The 20,881-nt window shown below is 47.3% G+C and overlaps 1 protein-coding gene across 4 annotated transcripts in view; it reads right to left on the reverse strand.

Annotated features, from left to right (window-relative positions):
• Positions 1 to 1,055: 1,055 nt before the first annotated feature.
• Positions 1,056 to 20,881, reverse strand: part of MRE11 (MRE11 homolog, double strand break repair nuclease) — a 112,419-nt gene continuing 92,593 nt past the window's right edge. For 3 of the 4 annotated variants that reach the window (XM_064365428.1, XM_064365427.1, XM_064365430.1), the window contains 3 exons: positions 8,662 to 8,787; positions 6,714 to 6,847; positions 1,056 to 4,502 (listed from right to left, as the gene is read on the reverse strand). In XM_064365428.1, the coding sequence (XP_064221498.1) occupies positions 3,878 to 4,502; positions 6,714 to 6,847; positions 8,662 to 8,787 (885 nt within the window). In that variant the 3' untranslated portion in view covers positions 1,056 to 3,877. Of the gene's footprint in view, positions 4,503 to 6,713; positions 6,848 to 8,661; positions 8,788 to 13,080; positions 13,465 to 20,881 lie in introns of those variants that run through there. The other variant, XM_064365432.1, reaches the window with a different exon arrangement.

The following is a 20,881-nucleotide window of genomic DNA, read 5'->3' on the forward strand; positions in this document are numbered from 1 at the left end:
TTATAGCAACTCAAAGTGGACTAAGACAGTCAAGCAGGCTTCAGCAGCTTGGAAGACACTTCTAACCAGAACTGACCTCACAAAGCGGCCGTAGATCTTGCCTGTACTAAAATGATGGATTCCTTGACCGCTGAGCTGCGAGAGGCTTTGGAGCACATCCAGTCACGCATTTCCCAATGTATGGAACTCAAGCACTAGATTTTTAGGATGGTTGGATAGATTTTACCCAAAAAGGTGTCTCTTAATGAGGGAAATGTGAAGAATCCTAGATTTTTTAAAAATTAAGATTCTATTCTACATACCTTCTCAGAACCTAATCTCCAAGAGGGTAGCTTATTCCCAGTTTAGCTGTGTGTGATCTTTAGCAGGTTACCTGAGTTAGCTGAGCCTGTTTCCTCATCTGCATAATAATGCCCACCTTGGAGGACTGCTGCGAAGGTGAGTGAGAGGACGAGCTCCGAGGCATTTAGCACAACACCTCACATACACAGTGGTAACACATTCATAGTTCCTTCTCCTTCTCCTATGCCTTTCATTTTTCTTTCAAATTTTCCTCTAGGCTTAACGAATTACCCCTATTTACAAACTTCTGTGAAATTGTTTGAAACTAATTTCCTGAACTCTGAATGGCTGCAGGTAATTACGCATGTAATGAAGGCTTACTCAGCTTGCCCGGTAGGACAGCAGGACCCAGGCTACCGGGGGCCGAATGCTAAACACAGGGAATGTGGTGTGGACCGCACACTGGCAAGTGGGAGAATGGCTCTCAAGGCTTGAGTGGCAGCTTCGCCTCGTCCTGAGTCACCGAGGAACAGATGGAGTCGCACAGATTTATAACCACAAAAGAGGGAACTTGGACAGCTGATTAATGAAGAAACACTAGACGAAGAGGCAGAGGCTCCTCAGCTGGCTGTTTAGTTTCTCAGAGCTTGAACCTCTGCATCTGTAAAATGCAGGGTCGGGTAGATACTCTTCATGCTCCCTTCCTATAATCCCTGCTAACCCCATCTTAAACGTTACCAGTTGTGACATAATTGCCAATCCAAGAGGCACAGTCCACACACCCGAAATAAATTTTATTGAGATGAGCAATTTACGATAAAACACTTTGCAGCACATTGGAAAAACTCATGTTTCACAAATTTTACCTTCACAAATACAAGTCACTTTTGCTCAAAGGCACACAGGGACCTTGGGGAAGGGACAGACCTAATGAGCCATCAGTGGGTGCTCCCCCAGAAAAGGGTTTCCTCTGAGACTTGGCAGTACCAAACGTCCCTGACTAATGATGGTTCAACTTAGGATTTTTAAAAATTTTATGGGCCGGGCGCGGTGGCTCAAGCCTGTAATCCCAGCACTTTGGGAGGCCCAGGCGGGTGGATCACGAGGTCAAGAGATCGAGACCATCCCGATTAACATGGTGAAACCCCGTCTCTACTAAAAATACAAAAAATTAGCTGGACACGGTGGCGTGTGCCTTTAATCCCAGCTACTCAGGAGGCTGAGGCAGGAGAATTGCCTGAACCCAGGAGGCGGAGGTTGCGGTGAGCCGAGATCGCGCCATGGCACTCAAGCCTGGGTAACAAGAGCGAAACTCCGCCTCAAAAAAAAAAAAAAATTTTATGATGATGTGAAACCAATACACGTTGAGTGGAAACCACCCTTCGCATATCCATACAATCGCTCTGGTTTTCACTTTCAGTACAGTATTCAATAAATTACATGAGATGTTCAATACTTTATTATAAGATAAGCTTTGTGCTAAATGATTTTGCCCAACTGTAGGCCAGTAGAAGTGTTCTCAGCACATTTAAGGTCGGCCTGCTAAGCTACAAGGTTTAGTAGGTTAGGTGTATGCAATGCATTTTCGACTTCCAATATTTTTGACTTACGATGGGTTTGTTGAGATGTAAGTCGAGGAGCTTCCCTATTCCTAGACACTCTCGGGGAGGAGTGAAGTGCAACATCCTCTGTGCTTCCCAGAGCAGGACAAAGCTGTATCCCTGCTGCCTTGTCTCATTCTGGTTCACAGACTTTCTGTGGCAACATTCAGATGAGATCATTAGCTACTTCTTGACACGACAGAGACAGTAAGTACAGACACATGAGCCATTTGTCCGGAAAAATCCATCTGGGGATCCCTGTGTGCTTAGAAGACTGTCTCTACCCAATGAAAGGCACCTTTTCGTCCATAATTCAGTAAGTGAGTTTTCAAAATTTTGCATCTTGAAAATTTTCAGCCATCTTCATAGATAGAAACTAGGATAATGAACCCTCATAGTTCATTATACGGAAGCAGATGATGTTACCAAGTTCAGTTTCAATGAACAGCCAAGAGGTCTAAGTGACAAACTCTTTCTCCCTCAAACCTTAGTTTCCTACTGAGCGCATATCCATGCTTTGCTTTTAGGGTTTATCTGGTGCTAGAAGGAACCCTATAAACCAGGGCTAAACCCGTGTGACAGCCGCAGTTGTTTAGAGCAGCTGAATCAAGCTGGATTCTGCCTGACAGGTCTATTTTCTGGTGACACAGTGAGCCGCCCAGGACCAGATGGAAGGTGATAAGAAACAATCAATCCTTTTAATGAGATTTCTCTGGCAAGTTAGACCCTTAAGTATTAAGGTTTCTTAAGGATTCCATAGGTTTCTGAAAGTGAAAGAGACACCTGAACCACTAAAACGATGTCGACAGCAAGAACCCTCATTACGCAGACAACACAGAGCAACAACCTGTCTAGACAGCTTGGAAGGATGAGGTGCCTAAGCACAATTACTTCCAGCATATTGGAAAGCTCGCTCCTCATCTCTTGTGAAAACAGAACAATTTTTCACCACCTTTTGTTTTTGCGTGATTGCAGGGGAGAAGGAATCACGCCTCCTGGTTGAGTTTGAGTCCCTGGTTCATCCTGAGGCTGCTCTGAGGAGGAGCACGTGAGCCAGGCCCTTCCCGCCACTGTCTACAATAGGGGCCAGTTCTGCCTGCGTGGTGACAGGCTTCACCTTGGGTGTTCTCACCTCTTCAACTCTTCTGGTGGACACCCCTGGGAAAGGTGGTCAGAAATACTTTGCTGTGCCCCTGTTTCTTGTTAATCATTACAATCTAAATGAAAAAGTGTAAATGAAGAAACGTTCCTGCACACATGCGCACAGTCACACACACACAGGAAAACATTGCGGACGGAGCCACAGCATGTTCACAGATGTTATCACAAATTGATGGGATAAGAGAGTGATTGTGTGTCTATGTGTGTGTGTGTGCGCTTTTCTGAATTTTTCTAAGTCACAATAATAATTTCCCTTTGTTTTAAGGAACCCAAGTTGGTCCTTTCTTGTCTGGATATTGCTAGGCCACTGAGGACTTGTGACTCTTCATGGCCCGGTAACTGCAGAAAGTGAGGCGTGAAAATCTCCATGCCAGCTCTGGCTTGCTGGCATTTCCCTGGCCTGTGCACCCATTTCAAGCAGAGCTCTGTGCATCTGGGTCACCACGCCCAGAGTATGATTCAGGTCTCCCTTTGGGAGGCTCAGCAGTAGGAAGGGCTGTAAGGCGGCCGCTGCCTCACAGATGGAGGCAGGTGAATGATTCAGCCCCTCTCTGGGCCAAAGTTGTCCTCCGCCCACTTCCTCAGAGCTCCAGGCTGCTATACATCCCAGTATTTCTTAGATGGGAATTTACGAACACATGTCTGGTTGGTGGTGCCTTTTAGTTTTCACATCACATGGGGCTAGGAGCTGGACAATTTCCTAGGAAGTGAAGAGTCCTACAGCTTCTGCAGGAGTGTGTTTCTAGCACTCTCGAGATCATGTGTGAGAACAGGTTCTCTGTCTCTGCCTCAGATGGAGATAGACCCCTCCCATTGCCTCTTTCCTACCTCCTCTAACTCATCGTCACAATGGGTTCCACAGATGACAGATCTGTCTTCCCAGACTGGAGTTGGGAGGTGGGCAGGAGGTTATTGGTGAGGGGAGCCCTCTGGCCGTCACTCTTCTCCGTCCAGGCCACCCTGAAGGAAGGAACCGGGGAGGGCGGCCTCCCCTCCTGAGGCTTGGGAGGTCTTTGGCACATGTTCAGTAATGCCTTTAGCTCAATCCTGAAGTTCTCGTTCAGCCAGCAGTATATGAAGGGGTTGTAGCAGGTGCTGCTCATGGCAAACCAGTGGAAGGCGAAGTAGAGGGCGTTGTTGGTGCGGATGACCTTGCTGGACAAGAGGAGGACGTAGCAGTTGAGCGGGAACCAGCAGAGGGCGAAGAGGACCACCACCAGCATCAGCATCTTGATGGTCTTCTTCTTTTTGCGCCGCAGGGCAAGGTACTGCTCTGTGGTCACATCGCCAATCGTGTTACGCAGCCACAGTTTCTTGGCCACACGAGCGTAGGCCACAGAGATGATGAGGAGGGGCAGGATGTAGAGTAGGATGAAGGTGGCCAAGTCCAGGTACTTCCAGAAGAGGTCAGCTGGCTCAGGGAAGTCTGGCAGGCAGAGGGAGCGCACAATGTCCTCGCTGGGGGCAGGAAGCCAGAAGGCGGAGAGAGTTAACAGAGAGGGGATATTAGCGTGGAAAGCCTTCATCCCAAGAAGCACTGGCCTCTCCTTCCACTGGGCTCCTGGTACATCCATCTAATGTAGCACTTTTGATGCTGTAGCCTAATTATCTGATTACATTTCTTCTCCCCGACTAGGCTGGGAATTGCACAGAGGTAAATAATACACCTGAATTTGTCTGTGTTGTCTTAATCTTGTGTTATTCCTGGCCCATAGTAGAGACCCAATAAATATTTGTTGAATAAATGAATGAAACACTCATGTTCTCAGGTTGAAAACTAACTCATCCTTGAGGAAATCTTAGACTTTCCCATTTAAAAGGGAAAAACTTTTCCATTTTAAAGGGAAAACTAAGGCATGAACAAAAGAAATGATGGGTCTTGAGCATATGAGTGGTAAAGCCTGAACTAGCATTCCCTTCAGCCACTCACAGAAAAAGTACTTATTTTATATGGAATGTACCCCAGTCCTCTTCAGCTGTTTAAGGAATGCCCATGTGGCTTGGCGCTCTAGTTCTACGTGCTGGTGGCCATCACTAACCAAAGAGAGAGGAAACTTCCTTTATTTTTTGTTGGGGAAAAGAAAGAAAAGGTAGAAGGGCAGTGTGGATGTTGGGGAGTCTGGGTGTGTGATTCATTTCACTGTCCTAGAGTTCCTGGAGGGGGCCTTTATAAATTAGTTGAATTCTGCCTTCTGGGCTTCTCTTACCCCTGCTTTTGTCACAGGTGTGTGTGTGTGTGTGTGTGTGTGTGTGCATGTACACGCATGTTATAGATGGGGTGGAGCATGGCTCCTGTGGCAGACACCCCCTGGATTCCCTCAGAGCCCCTTTGATAGTCTGGAGAACTAACCCCAAGCCTCCCACAAGAAACAGCTGGTACTTGTCATCGTCTAGTGCTTAGGACTCCCCTAAGGCCACTCAAGCCCCTTTCCACAGATTCACTACAGCTGTAAGTGACCAGGAGTTTCCAATTTTCCTAGGAAGACCTGTAACAAAAGACTGAGAGACGGAGGAATAGGAAAGCCCAGCTCCCTGGCCTCAAGGTGAGGCGAACTCCGCACTCTCAGTCTCCTCCAGAGCCCCCTGTGGAGCAGGGGCAGCTTCCCCTAAAATCACACCCTTCCCTGGTCTCTTCCTGGTCCCTGTCCAGCCTCTGCCACTCTCTTTCCCATTGCTCCTGGGAGCACTGCCTCAATTAGCCACTTGCAGGTGTACCTGCCTTTACCGCGATACCTGCCTCTAAGGAAGCTCATCTAAAACAACGAATGACAAAAATCACTCTAAGAGGCCGGGTGCCGTGGCTCACACCTGCAATCCCAGAACTTTGGGAGGCCGAGGTGGGTGGATCACCTGAGGTCAGGAGTTCGAGACCAGCCTGGCCAACATGGTGAAACCCCGTCTCCACTAAAAATACAAAAAATTGGTTGGGTGTGGTGGTGAGCGCCTATAATCCCAGCTACTTGGGAGGATGAGGCAGGAGAATTGCTTGAACCCAGGTGGCGCAAGTTGCAGTGAGCTGAGATCCTGCCATTGCACTCCAGCCTGGGCAACAGAGCGAGATGTCTCAAAAAAAAAATATCACTCTGAGATCATTCATTCATTCAGTAAATATGTACCGATAACAAAGAAACGGCCAGTTCTTTCCAAACTGACAGTCCAGTAGGGAGATCCCCTAATGAACCAGTTTAAGCTTTAAAAAACTGAGTGTTGAAAGCAAGCCATTCTCATTCAGTGAGAGCCAGATAAACATTCGGCATCGGCATCGGGAGGTAGAGAAGCCTGCCTCAGGTGCGGGCAGGCGTGCAGGTTTTGTTTGTAGGTAGTGTGACGGGATTTACACCTTGCTCCTTTACAACAAGGCCTTGGTGACTCAGATCTCAGGCTGTGTGAGTACAGCACCTGGTGACAGAAGCTGATAATTACCACTTTGTCCTTGCAGGGAACCCGGAAAGAGAATAAGGAAGAAGCTGAAGAACAGAGAAAGCAGACAAAATGTAGAGGATAGGCATGGACCAGGAGGTAAGAGGACGGGAGCGAGGCAGAGAAGGGCTCAGTGAGGCAGGTCCTAGTTACTCAGAGAGTTGTGAGCTCCTGGCGGCCTCAGGTATCCCTTGGTTGACTCGGGAGAAGACACGAGTCTCCAGGCGGATCCCTACGAATTCATCTCACCTGTATTTGAAGGTAAATAATTTCTGGCAGATAGCGTGTGGGAGTGAAAAGAACGTAGCCATGGTCCAGATGACGGCGATGTAGATGACGCCCTTTGTGATTGAGATCCGGGGTTTCAAGGGATGCATGATGACCTGGAAAACAAGCAAACCGCATCATTAACTGAAGACATTTTGGAACAAATCAGAAATCCGGGCCAGGTGCAGGAGCTCACACCTGTAATCCCAGCACTTTGGGAGGCTGAGGCAGAAGGATCACTTGAGCCCAGGAGTTCTAGACCAGCCTGGGCAACACAGTGAGACCCTGCCTCATAATAATTTGAAAAATGACATAAATATATAAAAAGCAATCTGGATGGCACAGCTCACTTGTCACATAAGGCAGGCCCTATTGATAAAGTCAAGCACCACTTAAGTTCAGTACTGAGCCCCTGAGCTATACCAGGTAGCTGCTGAAGGAGAGGAAGCCCAGCCATGCCCCACCTAATAGCCCACCTCCAGAGGTAGAAAGAAAGGGTCTTCTGGATTCAGAGATCCCGGGCAGGTCATACTCAGGCAGGTCATACATCTGCCTCTTGCTGGTCATACTCAGGCTGAACCAGGGTCCGGTGAGAGGACCAGGAAGGTCCAGGAGGAAGGCTGTTCATATGGCACCAGAGCAAGTCTGGGAGAGGAGCAAACCCACGGTCAGTCCCACCTCCTCGGGACCTGCGTTCATATTCCCATGATTCTAGACCCCTTGGGTTGTGATGGACTCTGATAAGGTCTGAGCTGACAGACAGGAAGAGGCCATTCTCATCACTGCACGGACGCTTAGGTGTGAGCTCCCAGCATGTTTATGAAAGCCGTTACTAAAATTGCACCAGGGCCCAGCTCTCACACACCTATATAATAAAGTCAGTGTTACAGGCTTCAGGCTGAAATGCATCTTGCAGTTGCTACTGTATGTCAATCAATTCTCCCAAAAGGTTTAAATAAAGACTTAGGGATTTTAAACCATCCTCATATTAAAATGAGAAACATTATGTTTTGGAAAAGGCATTTTGGGATAGGTGAGTCCAGGGTCAGGAAGAAGGGGTGAGGAAGAGCTGCCACCACCCCTAAATGCCGTCCCAGAACACACTGGACCTTCTGGCTGTGTCCTGAATTTTTTTTATTCCTCTCAATGTTTTCAAGGTTTTATAAGAAGAAACAATGAGGCTTCAGAAGCTGCCAGCACATCTCCGTTCTGGATTCAGCCATCTCTGCCCCTCACACTCCTATGTTCAGATTGCTGAAGGGAGTGGCAGCCCGGGCCGGAGGCTCCAAGCACTTCTCAAGGTCTCCGTTGGCCTTGGGACAGAGCCCCTTGTCGGGGTATATGTTGCAGCAACATGGTCAAAATGAGCAAGGCTTAGCCCCCATTCCTCAGACTCAACCTTAGCCCATGGTCAACACTCGGCTGCGTTAATCTGGGGTAAGCACAGGCCAGGTAAAGGTAATCCGAAGTCCTTCTAGATAAATGAAGTGAGATGGTTAAGAAAAGGCAGGAAATATTTATACGCAAACTTTTCACACTTTACACTAAAGCACCTGCAACATAAATTAAGAGTTGATTCTTACAAAGTTATGGCATTTCAGAGATAAGTGTTGTCTCTAACCTGCAATTACTCCTCTCTCCTTTTCTGTGATTTTCCAGGTTTGCTTTTCTATCCTCAAAACAAGCTCACTCATTTCTGAGACAGAAAATGCCAGCAATGAGTCTTCATCGGATCAACAAAGAATAACTTTTTGTGACCATTAGGACAAAGGGTTTACTATCCCTAACCTATGTGTTCATGTTGATCTATAAGAATACAAACATACTCACTGAAAACTGGGCTAAGACCCTGTCTTCAGAGCCCCTGCAACTTCCTGGAAGAGGGAAGCAAGAGAGGGAGGAGCAGAGCATTAGACGTAGGTGCCCTCACCTGGTGGCGGTCCACTGCAATGGCTGTCAGCGTCAGTGCCGAGACGTGCAGGGAGCAGTACTGGGCGAAGCGGCTGACGTGGCACATGCCCTTCCCAAACACCCACGTGCTGTTCACAAAGCGAACCTGGAGATGAGCCCAAAGACGTTAGGAGACAGGCCTTGACTTTGACACCCATCCCCAGAGGTCTCTGAGGAGCATGCCTTCGGGAGGATTCCTCCAGATCCTCCCTTCTTTCTGCCTATGATACTAAATTGTGGAGTAAACAGGATTTTCTCCAGCACAACTCATTTCCATTCATTCAATTCAACAAACCCTGCCATGCTTAGGTGCCGGGAGAGCTTGTAAAGGATGTGGGCCTTGGAGTTGTATTTCCCACCTCTAATAGTTTCTTGCTGTGAGGCCTTGGGCAAAATAGGTAACCTGAACCTCAGTTTCATTTGCAGAAAAAAAAAAAAAAAAAGCCCTCAGAAACCTCTGCCTTACAGGCTTAGCATAAGGTTTAAATTTTTTCAGTGTTGTAAAGGGTAAAACACAATGTCTGGCAGATTGTTCTGCTATCATTAGAAGTCAATAGTTGCTGTTTTTACGTGCAATCATAAAATTCATTCTTGGTCCACACAAGTTCACTCTAGTGTGGGAGAAACATCTGAATTGTCACAAGCATGTGGGCTGTGCTGGCAAATCTTGGCTAAACTGGCCTTGTAGGTCATCATCTGGGGAGGAGACCCAGGGACGTGGAAAGGTGTGGACAGGTTTGGGGAGAGAAGACAAGCCCCCCAAACTGTGTAGGGCTCTAGAAGCAGGCCCGGCCCTTATCCCACATCACCAGCACTACTTACTCATTCAATTAGTACTCAAGCAGCTCCTGTGAGTAACGTCCCACGCCTGAGAGAGATCAAGCATTGATTCTGATTAAGGAGTTCGCAGCCAGGGCAGAGGAGGGCTCAAATAACTCAAGTGCAAGACAGAAAGTAATCAATGCTCTGTAGAGACCCAGACAACAAGCCAATGGGGCCATCAGATAGGGATGGGAGTGGGCAGAGGCACAGAAGCATAGAAACAGAGCAAGTCGGCCCAAGAGGAGGAGTGTACCGTAGTGACTTACAGCAGAGTGTCTGCCACTGAGCACTGTGATCTTGGGCAAGACAATGGGCCCTCTGAGCCCCACTTACCTCATCTGTAAAATGGGCTAACCCTTTTCACATGGTCGTTAAATCATTCCAGATTGATAACACATGTAAAGGAGGTACAACCGTGCCTAGTACATAGCCAGTACTTAACACTATCCATTGCCATTATTACGACATATGAGACATTTAAACTGAGGAGGGATTTGTGCATGTGGAGATGGGGACAAAAGGCACTGGCACTAGGTCAGAAGTTCCAGGACCTGTTTGGGGAATAGGGAGTGGATTGGTTTGTCTGGACTGTGTGAGCCAGAGTCATCACAATTCTGGCCAGATCTCGAAACTAGGGCAACAGACCAGGGGTTTTACTCTTTTCGTGGAAGTCAGGGAGGAGCCATTGAGGCTGTCGGGGAGTTCAGTAACAATACAGAGCTAGAAATCTTCAGCTACTCCTCCTTCTCATTCCCCACATTGGAATTACCAAATCTAACCAGTTTTGCCTCTCACTGGTTTTTAAAACTGTTCCCTCTTCTTCAGTCCTAAAGCCATGGGCCTCGTGGGCTACCCCATCTTCTCTCCCTTGGGCTATTACAGCCTCTGTACAGCTTTCCTCATTCTCCGGGTTGGTTCCCTTAGAACTCAGCCTTCACACTGCTGACAGCATTTCTGCTAACCACAAGCAGATTGTTGGCACCCTCCTGCTTGGAAGCATCCTGGCTCTTAGTGGGACAGAGTATCCAGGTCCCTTCACAACCTGGCCCCGCCTTCCTTCTGGGCACCCCGCTTCCCCCTCCCCTGCCCACTCCTCCATTGCTTCCTGCTGCTCCAGCCTGATTGAGCCACTCAACGTACCCTCAACACACCATGAACTTTGATGTTTCGAGGCCTTTGTTCTCCCTGGTCCCTCTGTCTGCACTAAGCGTTCATCTCGACCTGGGAAATTCCTACTCAGCCAGGTCTCGTTGAAACGTCACACTTTGTAGTCTCCTTTGACCCTCTCATGGGACTCTGATGGGTCAGAATGAAAGAGCCCCGTCCAGGATCTACTACATCCTGTGTGCATCTCCACCTACCATGGGAACTGTCAGTAATTGTCTGCTTTTCTCTCCATCACTCAGAGCTGGGCTTCATGCTGGCTGCAGTAGATGAAGTGGATGGGAAGGGAGATCAGAGAGGAAGGATATTGTTGTCAATCAGCCAAAGGCAGAGGTGCCTGTCCTAGTTCGGGGGGCCTGTGCTGAGTAGGCCGAGGGGTTGGAAGCCACTCCCCACAACCTTTTCCCTTTCCTACCTGCCAGCACCTTATAAGCTGTAATTAGAGTTTGCATTGGGGGATTTTGATGAGTCAGGTTCAAGGCTAAGCTGCTTTGGCTCATACTGGAGGGGGTGCTGGGTTCTCAGGACCTTGACATCCCTTCTCTTGTAGAAGATTCTCTGGGGCAGGCATTGCCAGCTCTCAGGTATAGACTGTCATTGAGTTCGTGGTCTCCCTGCCCCTTCTTGTGTCTGCTGCTGATCCAGCCCTGTATCCTGGCTCTGGGCAGCGGCAAAAAAAGACCATGTTCTGTGGCTTCCAAGTTCCCAACCTGGGTGGCCCAGCCCAGCCACACCACTGTAGGTTCTTAGGACAGAAACCAAGGGAGGGGCCAAAGGGAGCCAGGATGCTGTTGTCCTGTGCTTCGAGACATCCAGGGAGAAAGGGAGCATTTGCAAGTCTGCTCATCCTTGGGTAATGCCCAGGGGATATTGAGCGGCCATCAGTACGTTAGATGTAGGCTGAAAGGAGATCAGAACAAGTCCAGGGTTTGGAGTAGCAGAAGCTAAACATGGTCCAAGAGTGTCCGTCATTCCCAGCTGGCTGGCTTAGTTGGACTGACCTCTGGACTTGAGTTAGGGGATGGAATTCTCATCCTGGCTCTGCCAACTACTGGCCAGGTGGCTTTGGACAAGGGACTGAACCTCTCTGTGCCCTGGTTTTCTCATCTGCAAAATGTGAGTAATATTCTGATAGGTGAGGACTAGAAAGAGAACGTGAGGGTAATTTTTCAATATAAGGTCTGGAAGGATGTCTACCCAGGTGGATGCAGTTATGGGGGATCATCCTGTGTTTTTTACTTGTCATATGTGGTTATGTGTGTATGAGAGAGAGTGGCGAGAGAGACAGAGAGACGGATTAATAGATTACTGCACTGGTAATCAGTCAAATAACAAAGTTATTCCAAAAAAAGAAAAAATATAACACACTAGAGAAACGTGCAGTGTAACTGTCACTATGGTTGCCCAGTCATCGCCCTCACAGTCCCAAATCATCCATGAGAGCCACACTCCCGGGTCACAGCAGGACACCACCAATGCTAAGTAGCCAGGGCCTGGGGAGGAATCCCATCAGCCGCCAATGTGCAAAATGCCCGCAGCCTGCCCCATCTGTGGGGCCCAAGCCCACCTTCCCTCAATTCTTCCTCAACACAAACCTCAAACACAGCCTTATTATCAAACCACAGAAGGGAAATGCACTTTAAATAAGTGGTCTCGGAAAATGCACTTAATGTTCCATGAACAATTAGCAACTGTTTGATATTTCAGTTGTAGCATAAAGCAGCATCCCATGGGTTCAGGTGGGCACCCGAGGCTGCCCTTCAGAGGAGGGGGACCTGATCATCTATGCTGACATTTCAGGGTCACTGATTCACTGCTCAGGTATCAAGCTAGCCCGGACCCAGTGAGACGGAACAGAAAACGGTTATTCATTTCAGCTGTCTGCAGACACTCAAACCGTTGACTCAATGCCACTGCCCCAGAAGCTCTGGCTTAGAAGATAATGAGACAGAAAGAAGTAGGGAGGAATCAGAGAGTGGGGCAGGGGAGAGAGAAGCAGAGAGGAGAGGTGGGGAGAGGACAGGAGAGAGAACAGAAAAACAAAATCACAGAGAGACTGACAAAGAGAAAAAGCAATAAAGTGAGGAGACAGAGACAGACAAATAGGGACACAAGGAAGAAACACGAGAACACTGAGGGATAGAGATAGAGAAGAGAGACGGAACGACTTCAGAGAGAGACAGACTGAAAGAGACTAAGAAGAACAGGAGAGAGACGAGAACCGAGATGACAGAGAAAGGAGACTGGGACAGGAGGACAGAGGCAGAGGAGAGGAGAAATGAGGAGGAAAGAAACCGACGTGGAGGGAGAAGGGGCGACCCACGGAGAGACGCAGAACGGCAGAGGGCGGCGAGGGAGCTGAGCGCGGAGACGGGGAGGAACAGACGCTGGGGCGGCGCGCGGCGGCCCTCACCAGAGTGAACGGGGTGTTGAGCAGCGTGATCAGGATGTCGGCGACGGCCAGGTTGACGATGAAGAGGCTGGTGGCCGAGTGCATGCGCGGGTTCTTGAAGATGACATGACAGACCAGGACGTTGCCGAAGAGCGAGAAGGCGATGATGAAGGAGTAAGCCGCGATGAGCAGCGCTTTCCCCGCGCGGTTCTGGGACTCGGCGCCGTAGCGCCTGCTGCCCACCAAGTGCCGCCAGTCGGAGAAGGTGTCGTTGTTCCAGGAGAAGCGCGAGGCGTTGGCCGCGGCCAGGGCGGCCTCGAGGCTGCGCCCGTCGTCCCGGCCCTCGCGGGGCTCCGCGGCCCGCACCAAGGGGAGGAGGCCGAGCAGCACGAGGTGCGGGACCATTTTGCCGGAGCCGCCCCTCCGCTGGGAGCCTGCGGGCCGCGCGTCCCTGCCCGCCGGGCTCCGAGCGCACAGCCGGGGTGCGGGGCGCAGAGCGCGCAGGGCGGCCGCGTGGACCAGGGAGCCCGGACCCGCGGAGCAGCGCCGCGCCGCCCGCCACCGGCCCGCGCCCGGGACGCCAGCCCGGGGCTGCTCGGGGCACTTTCCCGTCTCTGCTCCCGCCAGGCTGCCGGGAAGCGCGTCCGCCGATTGGGCAGCGCGGCGTCTCTCTCGGCGACGGTGACGCGCTCCGGCTCTGACAAGCCTGACTCCCCCCCGGGCTGGGAGGCGCCGTCGCTGCCCCCACGCCCCGTCGCTCCCGCTCCCGCCCGAAACTCCTCCGGCCGGGCTTCGGGGGCTCTGTGCCCAGCGCGCACACGCTCGCGTGGCGTAAAGGAAGCAGGCAGGCGGGTGTGGGAAGCCCACGGGGGCGCTTGGGATGTGATGAGGGGCGTGCGGATAAAGCCGGGTCAGGGACAAGGGTATATTCATTTGTTTCCACCTAAGCCTTAGCCTTGGCCCAGTTTCAATGTCGAAGTGGATCGCTGGCGTCCTGGCGGTCCCAGGAACCGGGCAAAGCAAAACAGAGACACAGTAAGGATCCTCCAAGTCCCCCGAGTATCCAGTTACCAGAGGTGCTGGAGCGCTCGCAGGAATGCAATGTGGGGAGCTTTGTTTTTCAAGGGAAGTCTTCAAAGCCGTTCCGATAGCATCAAAGAAGCAAAGGAGAAGAGGAGTTAGCTACGTGCTCCCCACTTGGGTAACCGAGTTTCTCTGCCATGGAAGTCCGTGAAGCTGTATCTTTAAGGGGTATTATGACCCAGGCTGTTTTTCATTCCCCACCTACTTCTTCAGGAAACCTTGCTATCCGTGCTCACCTGTTTCCACTTCCACTGTGAAAACTCTCCCAGTCACTTGTCCTCTGCCACCCACATGCCTGACCCTGTGGTTAAGACCATGGGGTCTGGAATTAGGGTCTATCCCAGCTTGGCACTTCCTAACTGTGAAATCTTCAAGCCATTTAACATTTTTGGCCTTCATTAAAAGGTTTTCTTTTCCTAAACGTGAGGTTTTCACAGACGCCTGTATACATCTCTCACTGCATCGCCCTCTGGTGCAAGAGATGCAACATCTGTTTGACTACTTGTGACTACCCCGACCCCCAACAGAAAACACCATGTAGATTCTTCCCATTGCGCCCTGAGGAGCGGTGTCCTTGGGCTGGGACCCAAACGATGACTCAAGCCTCGGTATCACTCGTCCGCAGTTTCTCACTTCACATTTACTCTTCGAGCAACGTGTCTGGAGGAAAGGATGGCTAGTCGATATCCCTCAATTAAACTGAAGGACCTGGCAGGTCTCACAGGATTAAGTGACTGAAATAGGGGATTATGTGACAGATCCTGGAAGGGACAAGGTGCTAGGCTGATGAAATAATACATCTTCAGCTCCAGGAAATAAACCAAGAGACTGCCTGGAAACACGTAACTCAAAGCTTGGATAGACGCGCTGCTCCATCGAGATGACCCGGCATCATCTTAGGGAGGCAAGGCTGGAATATGCTGTTTATTTAGAAAACAGAATTCTAGTCAATCAAATTTCAAACTGTGCCCAGTGTCAAGAAAGAGCGTGTGGATGGGAAAGGAATAGTCAGCTTCAGGCTTAGAGAAATAAGTCAAAGGGAGCCAGTGCCCTTCCAAGCACTCTCTTCCAAGTACCCCAGCAGGTGCTTGCAAGCCGGCATATTTGTTATCTGGGCCACCTAACTAATGTCTCCACTTGGATTCCCTGCTCATCATGCCCACCTTGTAAGTGTGAGGGCATTTATGCCAGAAGCCTGAAACATCCTTTCTGAAAGAAAAGGTGAGGCATTTTAGTTCTTTGCTTTCCCCAAAAGCATCTCCTGAGACAAAGACTCTAGTGAGAGGGCTCACTTGGGAGATGAAAGCAAACACCAATAGGGAAGTGAAGAAATGTGACAAGAAAGGGGAAGCAACCAAAAAACGGTGCTGTCAAGCCAGCTACCACTGTGGGTGACAGGCTGAAGCCTGCTAGGGAGCCAGTGTAAGGCGTACACGTCAGCTACTCAAGCCCAGGGGTGACAGAGCTGTCATATCCATACCCCACCTCCTGTTGGTCACTGGATGAAGGCTTCCCCCAGGGGTGAGCTCCTTCTCCCAGGATGCTCCTGAACTTCTGGCCTGCCAAGTGGACAGCCAAAATGGGCTCCAGAGGCAAAAGAAGGGCTCGGGAAAAGAAATGCTACTGCTGGCAGTTACAAGTTGCACTGGTGTGTTCTGAAGGAGGAGGCCATCCTGAGAAAATCCAAAGGTAGGCATGAGGTCTGGAATCACTTCCTCTTCCTCTTCCCCACGCATTCAGTTCTCCACTCAGCCAGGCCTGGGCCATCTGAGCCCTGCCAAGCCCTCCTCTCAGCCCAGTACCACTGTCCCCAACTTACCCTGAACTTCTGAAACCAGAGTCTTTAATGAAATGAGAATATCCCCCGACTTACCCCACAGGAAGCCTGAGGTTTTTGGTTGTTTTATTTATTTATTTATTTTGAGACAGAGTTTCTTTCGCTCTTTTGCCCAGGCTGGACTGCAGTGGCGCAATCTCAGCTCAATACAACCTCTGCCTCCTGGGTTCAAGGAATTCTCCTACTTCAGCCTCCCAAGTAGCTGGGATTACAGTCATGTGCCACCACACCCAGCTAATTTTTTGTATTTTTAGTAGAGACAGGGTTTCTCCATGTTGGTCAGGCTGGTCTCAAACTCCTGACCTCAGGTGATTTGCCCAAAAGACTGAGTTATTAAAAGAAGTTCTTTTCTCAGAGGTGTTATGGGTCCTGTAAATCACCGTTGCTCTTACTAAGGGGTTACAGGAAGACACAAGCAGCCCTTACAGTGAACCAGCCTCTTTTGTACATTACAAATAAAACCAAGGACACTGAATAGTCAGTCTGTGCCAAATAGTGAGTATATTCCTACATCTCTAATGACAGTCACACATAGTAAACATAGCAAAGAGCAGAGGGTTTATTGTTTCACTCTCTCAAATGTACTTGAAACAAAGAAAGAGAAACAATAAACCACTTCACACATATTTTAATAAAAATGAGACCAAGAATTACAGAATATAGTAGTCTCCCCTTATTCATGGGGTACACAGTCCAAGATTCCCAGTGGATGCCCAAAACCGTGGATAGTACCAAACCCCATACAGGCTTTACATGAATTTCTTTTTCCCTCTTCACAATTTCACGGATAGAGAATTCACTCTCATTACAGATCTTAGCAGCCTCAGCTTATGATTCCCCTCCCCGCTTCCTTATTAAATCAAGAACTTTCACCTTTTCACATAAAGGAAGTACTTCATAGCTTCTAGCTGGCATATGATAATTGCCAGCATTGCTACTTTTGCAGCTTTGGGGCCATTATAGGCAAAATAAAGGTTAGTTGTACACAATCACTGCAATACCTTGACAGGCACTCTGACAACTGAGGTGGCTACTGAGTGACTGAGGAGCAGGTACTGCACAGATACGCTGAACAGAGGGAGGATTCGCATCCTGAGTGGACAGAGTGGGGTGGTGCGGATTTCATCAGAAACTGTGGCAAGTGAAACCTTGGATGAAGGGAGACCACCACTGTAATATCACACAGAGGTCCAAGAAAGAGGTTTTGAGAGCCTCACCACATCAATATTCCTAACACTGCAAACAATGCCCCTTCAACACCAATATTATTCTCTGAAAAGGCCCTACTTGGGTTAAAAACTCAGCACATTCACAGTTCCTTATGGTACTAATCACAGTGGCAGAAGAGAAGAAACAGCAGTTCAACAGTGCCAGGCACATGACAGTCACTCCTAGTTTGTTTAATTGTACAAGTTGTGTGTCATCGTCCTTGAATCACGAATGAACCAAGGAGGCCTGAAATACCAAGTACAGCTGAAGATATGCTCAAGTGCAATAAAAATGCAAAATGTGCAGGCAGGCTAAGCTGGGAATTGCTTTCCAAGTTCCAGTACACTGAGCCGTAGAGTGAAAAGGTATATTTAGGAAATATAAAAAGAAGTACACCCAAGCTCCAACTTCAGTTTGTGGCCCCTATTAAATTGTAAGTTGCTTGAACTTACTCTGCCCTTTTACATAGAAACTCTTCTAAATGGTGGCTAGGGTCCTGAGCCAACTCCAACAACCCATTTAACCCATATTTAGATAAACGGTAGCATTAGTTGTGCCACAGGATTGCCAGCTAAAGTTTACGGCTCCAAGGGGTTATGCTTCATTATCTGCTCCTCTTGAATTAAATGTCCCCCGGGGTGATCTCAGCCACCTTCACCAGCTTAACCATCCCTCACTCACCAATGACTACAAGATCTGCACTTCACTTACCACCTCTGTTAAAAGCTCCAAATCTGTACTATGTAACATTTCACTGTTAATTCGACATTTTCACCTGGAATACCCACACACTTCAGCAAGCTCCGAACTCTACTATATCTTGCTCTTCCCTCCCTTTCTTGTACTTGATCCTTTTCCTATTCACTTGTCCACCATGGTTAGAATCTTGTGCTCATCTCACCCATCACCAATTTCATGACATTATGTATTTGAGGATGCTGTTTCTCTGCCTGAAGTCATGCTCTCCACCACCTTAGAGCCAGAAAAACTCCTCTTTATTCTTCAAGACCCAGCTCAAATGTTATCTCCCCTCTGAAGACTGTCTGACCCCCTTGACTGCCACAACCGCAGAACAAGCAGAGTCAGTATTCCCTAATCTGCTCTTTTAAAAGGGCAGATGCATTCTCTGACACTGTACTTCCCTTGTTGGGGTCTCACAATTTGCTACACATGTATTTCCTATGAAATTGTCAGCATTACCAGGCCAGGAATTACCATATTCCTAATGTTATCTCCTACAGCCTACTGCTAAGACAGGGAAAACAGGCAGTACTGAGTTTGAGAAACTGGCCCTGGAATCAGACAACCCAGGATGCAGGTGTTTATCTCTCTAAATACTTTTTTATGTGTCTAGTAAGTTCCTGGGACATATCTATTTTTTTTAATTTTAATTTTTTATTTTTCCATAAGCTATTGGGGAGCAGGTGGCATTTAGTTACATGATTTCTTTAGTGGTGATTTGTGAGATCCTGGTGCACCCATCACCCAAGCAGCATACTCTGCCCCATATTTGCAGTCTTTTATCCCCTGTCCCCTCCCAGTCCTCCCCCGAAGTCCCCAAAGTCCATTGTATCATTCTTATACCTGCCTTTGCATCCTCATAGCTTAGCTCCCACATATCAGTGAGAACACATGATGTTTGGTTTTCCAATTCTGAGTTACTTCACTTGGAATAATAGTCTCCAATCTTATCCAGGTCACTGCAAATGCTGTTAATTCATTCCTTTTTATGGCTGGGTAGTATTCCATCATATATATATATAATACAATTATATTTAGTATATATAATACTATATACTATATATGCTATATTATAGTGTATATTATACTATATATATGTTAACTATATACTATATATATTATATATACTATATATGTATAATGTATACCATGTATTATATATGTAGTATATATTATATATTATATACTATATGGTATGTAGTACATATATACTATATAACTTGGTATATATATGTTATATATAATAAATATGATGGGATACCTCATATATATTATATATTATATATCATTATATGTAATAATATATATTTTATATATATATAATTATGGATCACATGATAGTTCTACTTTTAGTTCCTTAAGGAATCTCCACACTCTTCTCCACAGTGGCTGTACTACTTTACATTCCAACCAGCAGTGCAGAAGTGTTCCCTGATCACCACATCCATGCCAGCATCTTCTGTTTTTTGATTTTTTGATTATGGCCGTTCTTGCGGGAGTAAGGTTATCGCACTGTGCTTTTGATTTGCATCTCCCTGATCATTAGCGATGGTGAACATTTTTTCGTATGTTTGCTGACCATTTGTATATCTTCTTTGACAATTTTCCATTCATGTCCTTAGCCCACTTTTTGATGGGATTATTTTCTTACTGGTTTGTTTTCATTAATTGTAGATTCTGGATATTAGTCCTTTTTTAGATGTATAGATTGTGAAGATTTTCTCCCACTCTGTGAGTTGTCTGTTTACTCTGCCAACTGTTCCTTTTACTGTGCAAAAGGTTTTTAGTTTAATTAGGTCCCAGCTATTTATCTTTGTTTTTATTGAGTTTGCTTTTGAGTTCTTGGTCATGAACTCTTTGCCTAAGCCAATGTCTAGAAGGGTTTTTCCAATGTTATCTTCTAGAATTTTTTATAGTTTCAGGTCTTAGGTTTAAGTCCTTGATCCATCTTGAGTTGATTTTTGTATAAGGTGAGAAATGAGGATCCAATTTCATTCTCCTACATGTGGCTAGTCAATTATCCCAGCACTATTTGTTGAAAAGGGTGTTGTTTCCCGATGTGATGTTTTTGTTTGCTTTGTTAAAGTTCAGTTGGCTGTAAGTACCTGGGTTTATTTCTGGGTTCTCTATTCTGTTCCACTGGTGTATGTGCCTATTTTTATACCAGTACCATGCTGTTTTGGTAACTATGACCTTATAGTATAGTTTGAAATGAGCTAGTGTGATGCCTCCAGGTTTGCTTTTCTGCTTAGTTTTGCTTTGGCTATGCGGCGGGCTCTTTTTTGGTTCCATATGAATTTTAGAATTGTTTTTTCTAACTCTATGAAGAATGATGGTGGTATTTTGATGGCAATTGCATTGAATTTGTAGATTGCTTTTGGCAGTATGGTCATTTTCACAATATTGATTCCACCCATCCATGAGCATGGGATGTATTTCCATTTGTTTGTGTCGTCTATGATTTTTTTAGCAGTGTTTTATAGTTTTCCTTGTAGAGTTCATTCAACTCCTTTGCTAGGTATATTCCTATTTTATTTATTTATTTATTTATTTTGCAGCTATTGTAAAAAGGGTTGAGTTCTTGATTTGATTATCTGCTTAGTCACTGCTGATGCATAGAAGAGCTACTGATTTGTGTACATTAATTTTGAATCTGGAAACTTTGCTGAATTCTTTTATCAGGTCTAGGAGCTTTTTGGAGGATTCCTTAGGGTTTGGAAATTAAATAACCTGCTCCTGAATGAGATTTGGGTCAAAAATGAAATCAAGATGAAAATGTAAGAATTCTTTAAACTGAAAGACAATAATGACACAACCTATCAAAACTTCTGAGATACAGCTAAGGCGGTGCTAAGAGCAAGGTTCATATCTCTAAACACCTACATCAAAAAGTCTGAAAGAGCACAATCTAAGGTCACACCTCAAGGAACTAGAGAAATTAGACCAAACCAA

Source organism: Aotus nancymaae, unplaced genomic scaffold (assembly GCF_030222135.1).
Source record: "Aotus nancymaae isolate 86718 unplaced genomic scaffold, 86718_ANA_hifiasm-v0.15.2.pri h1tg000059l, whole genome shotgun sequence".
NCBI lineage: Eukaryota > Metazoa > Chordata > Mammalia > Primates > Aotidae > Aotus > Aotus nancymaae.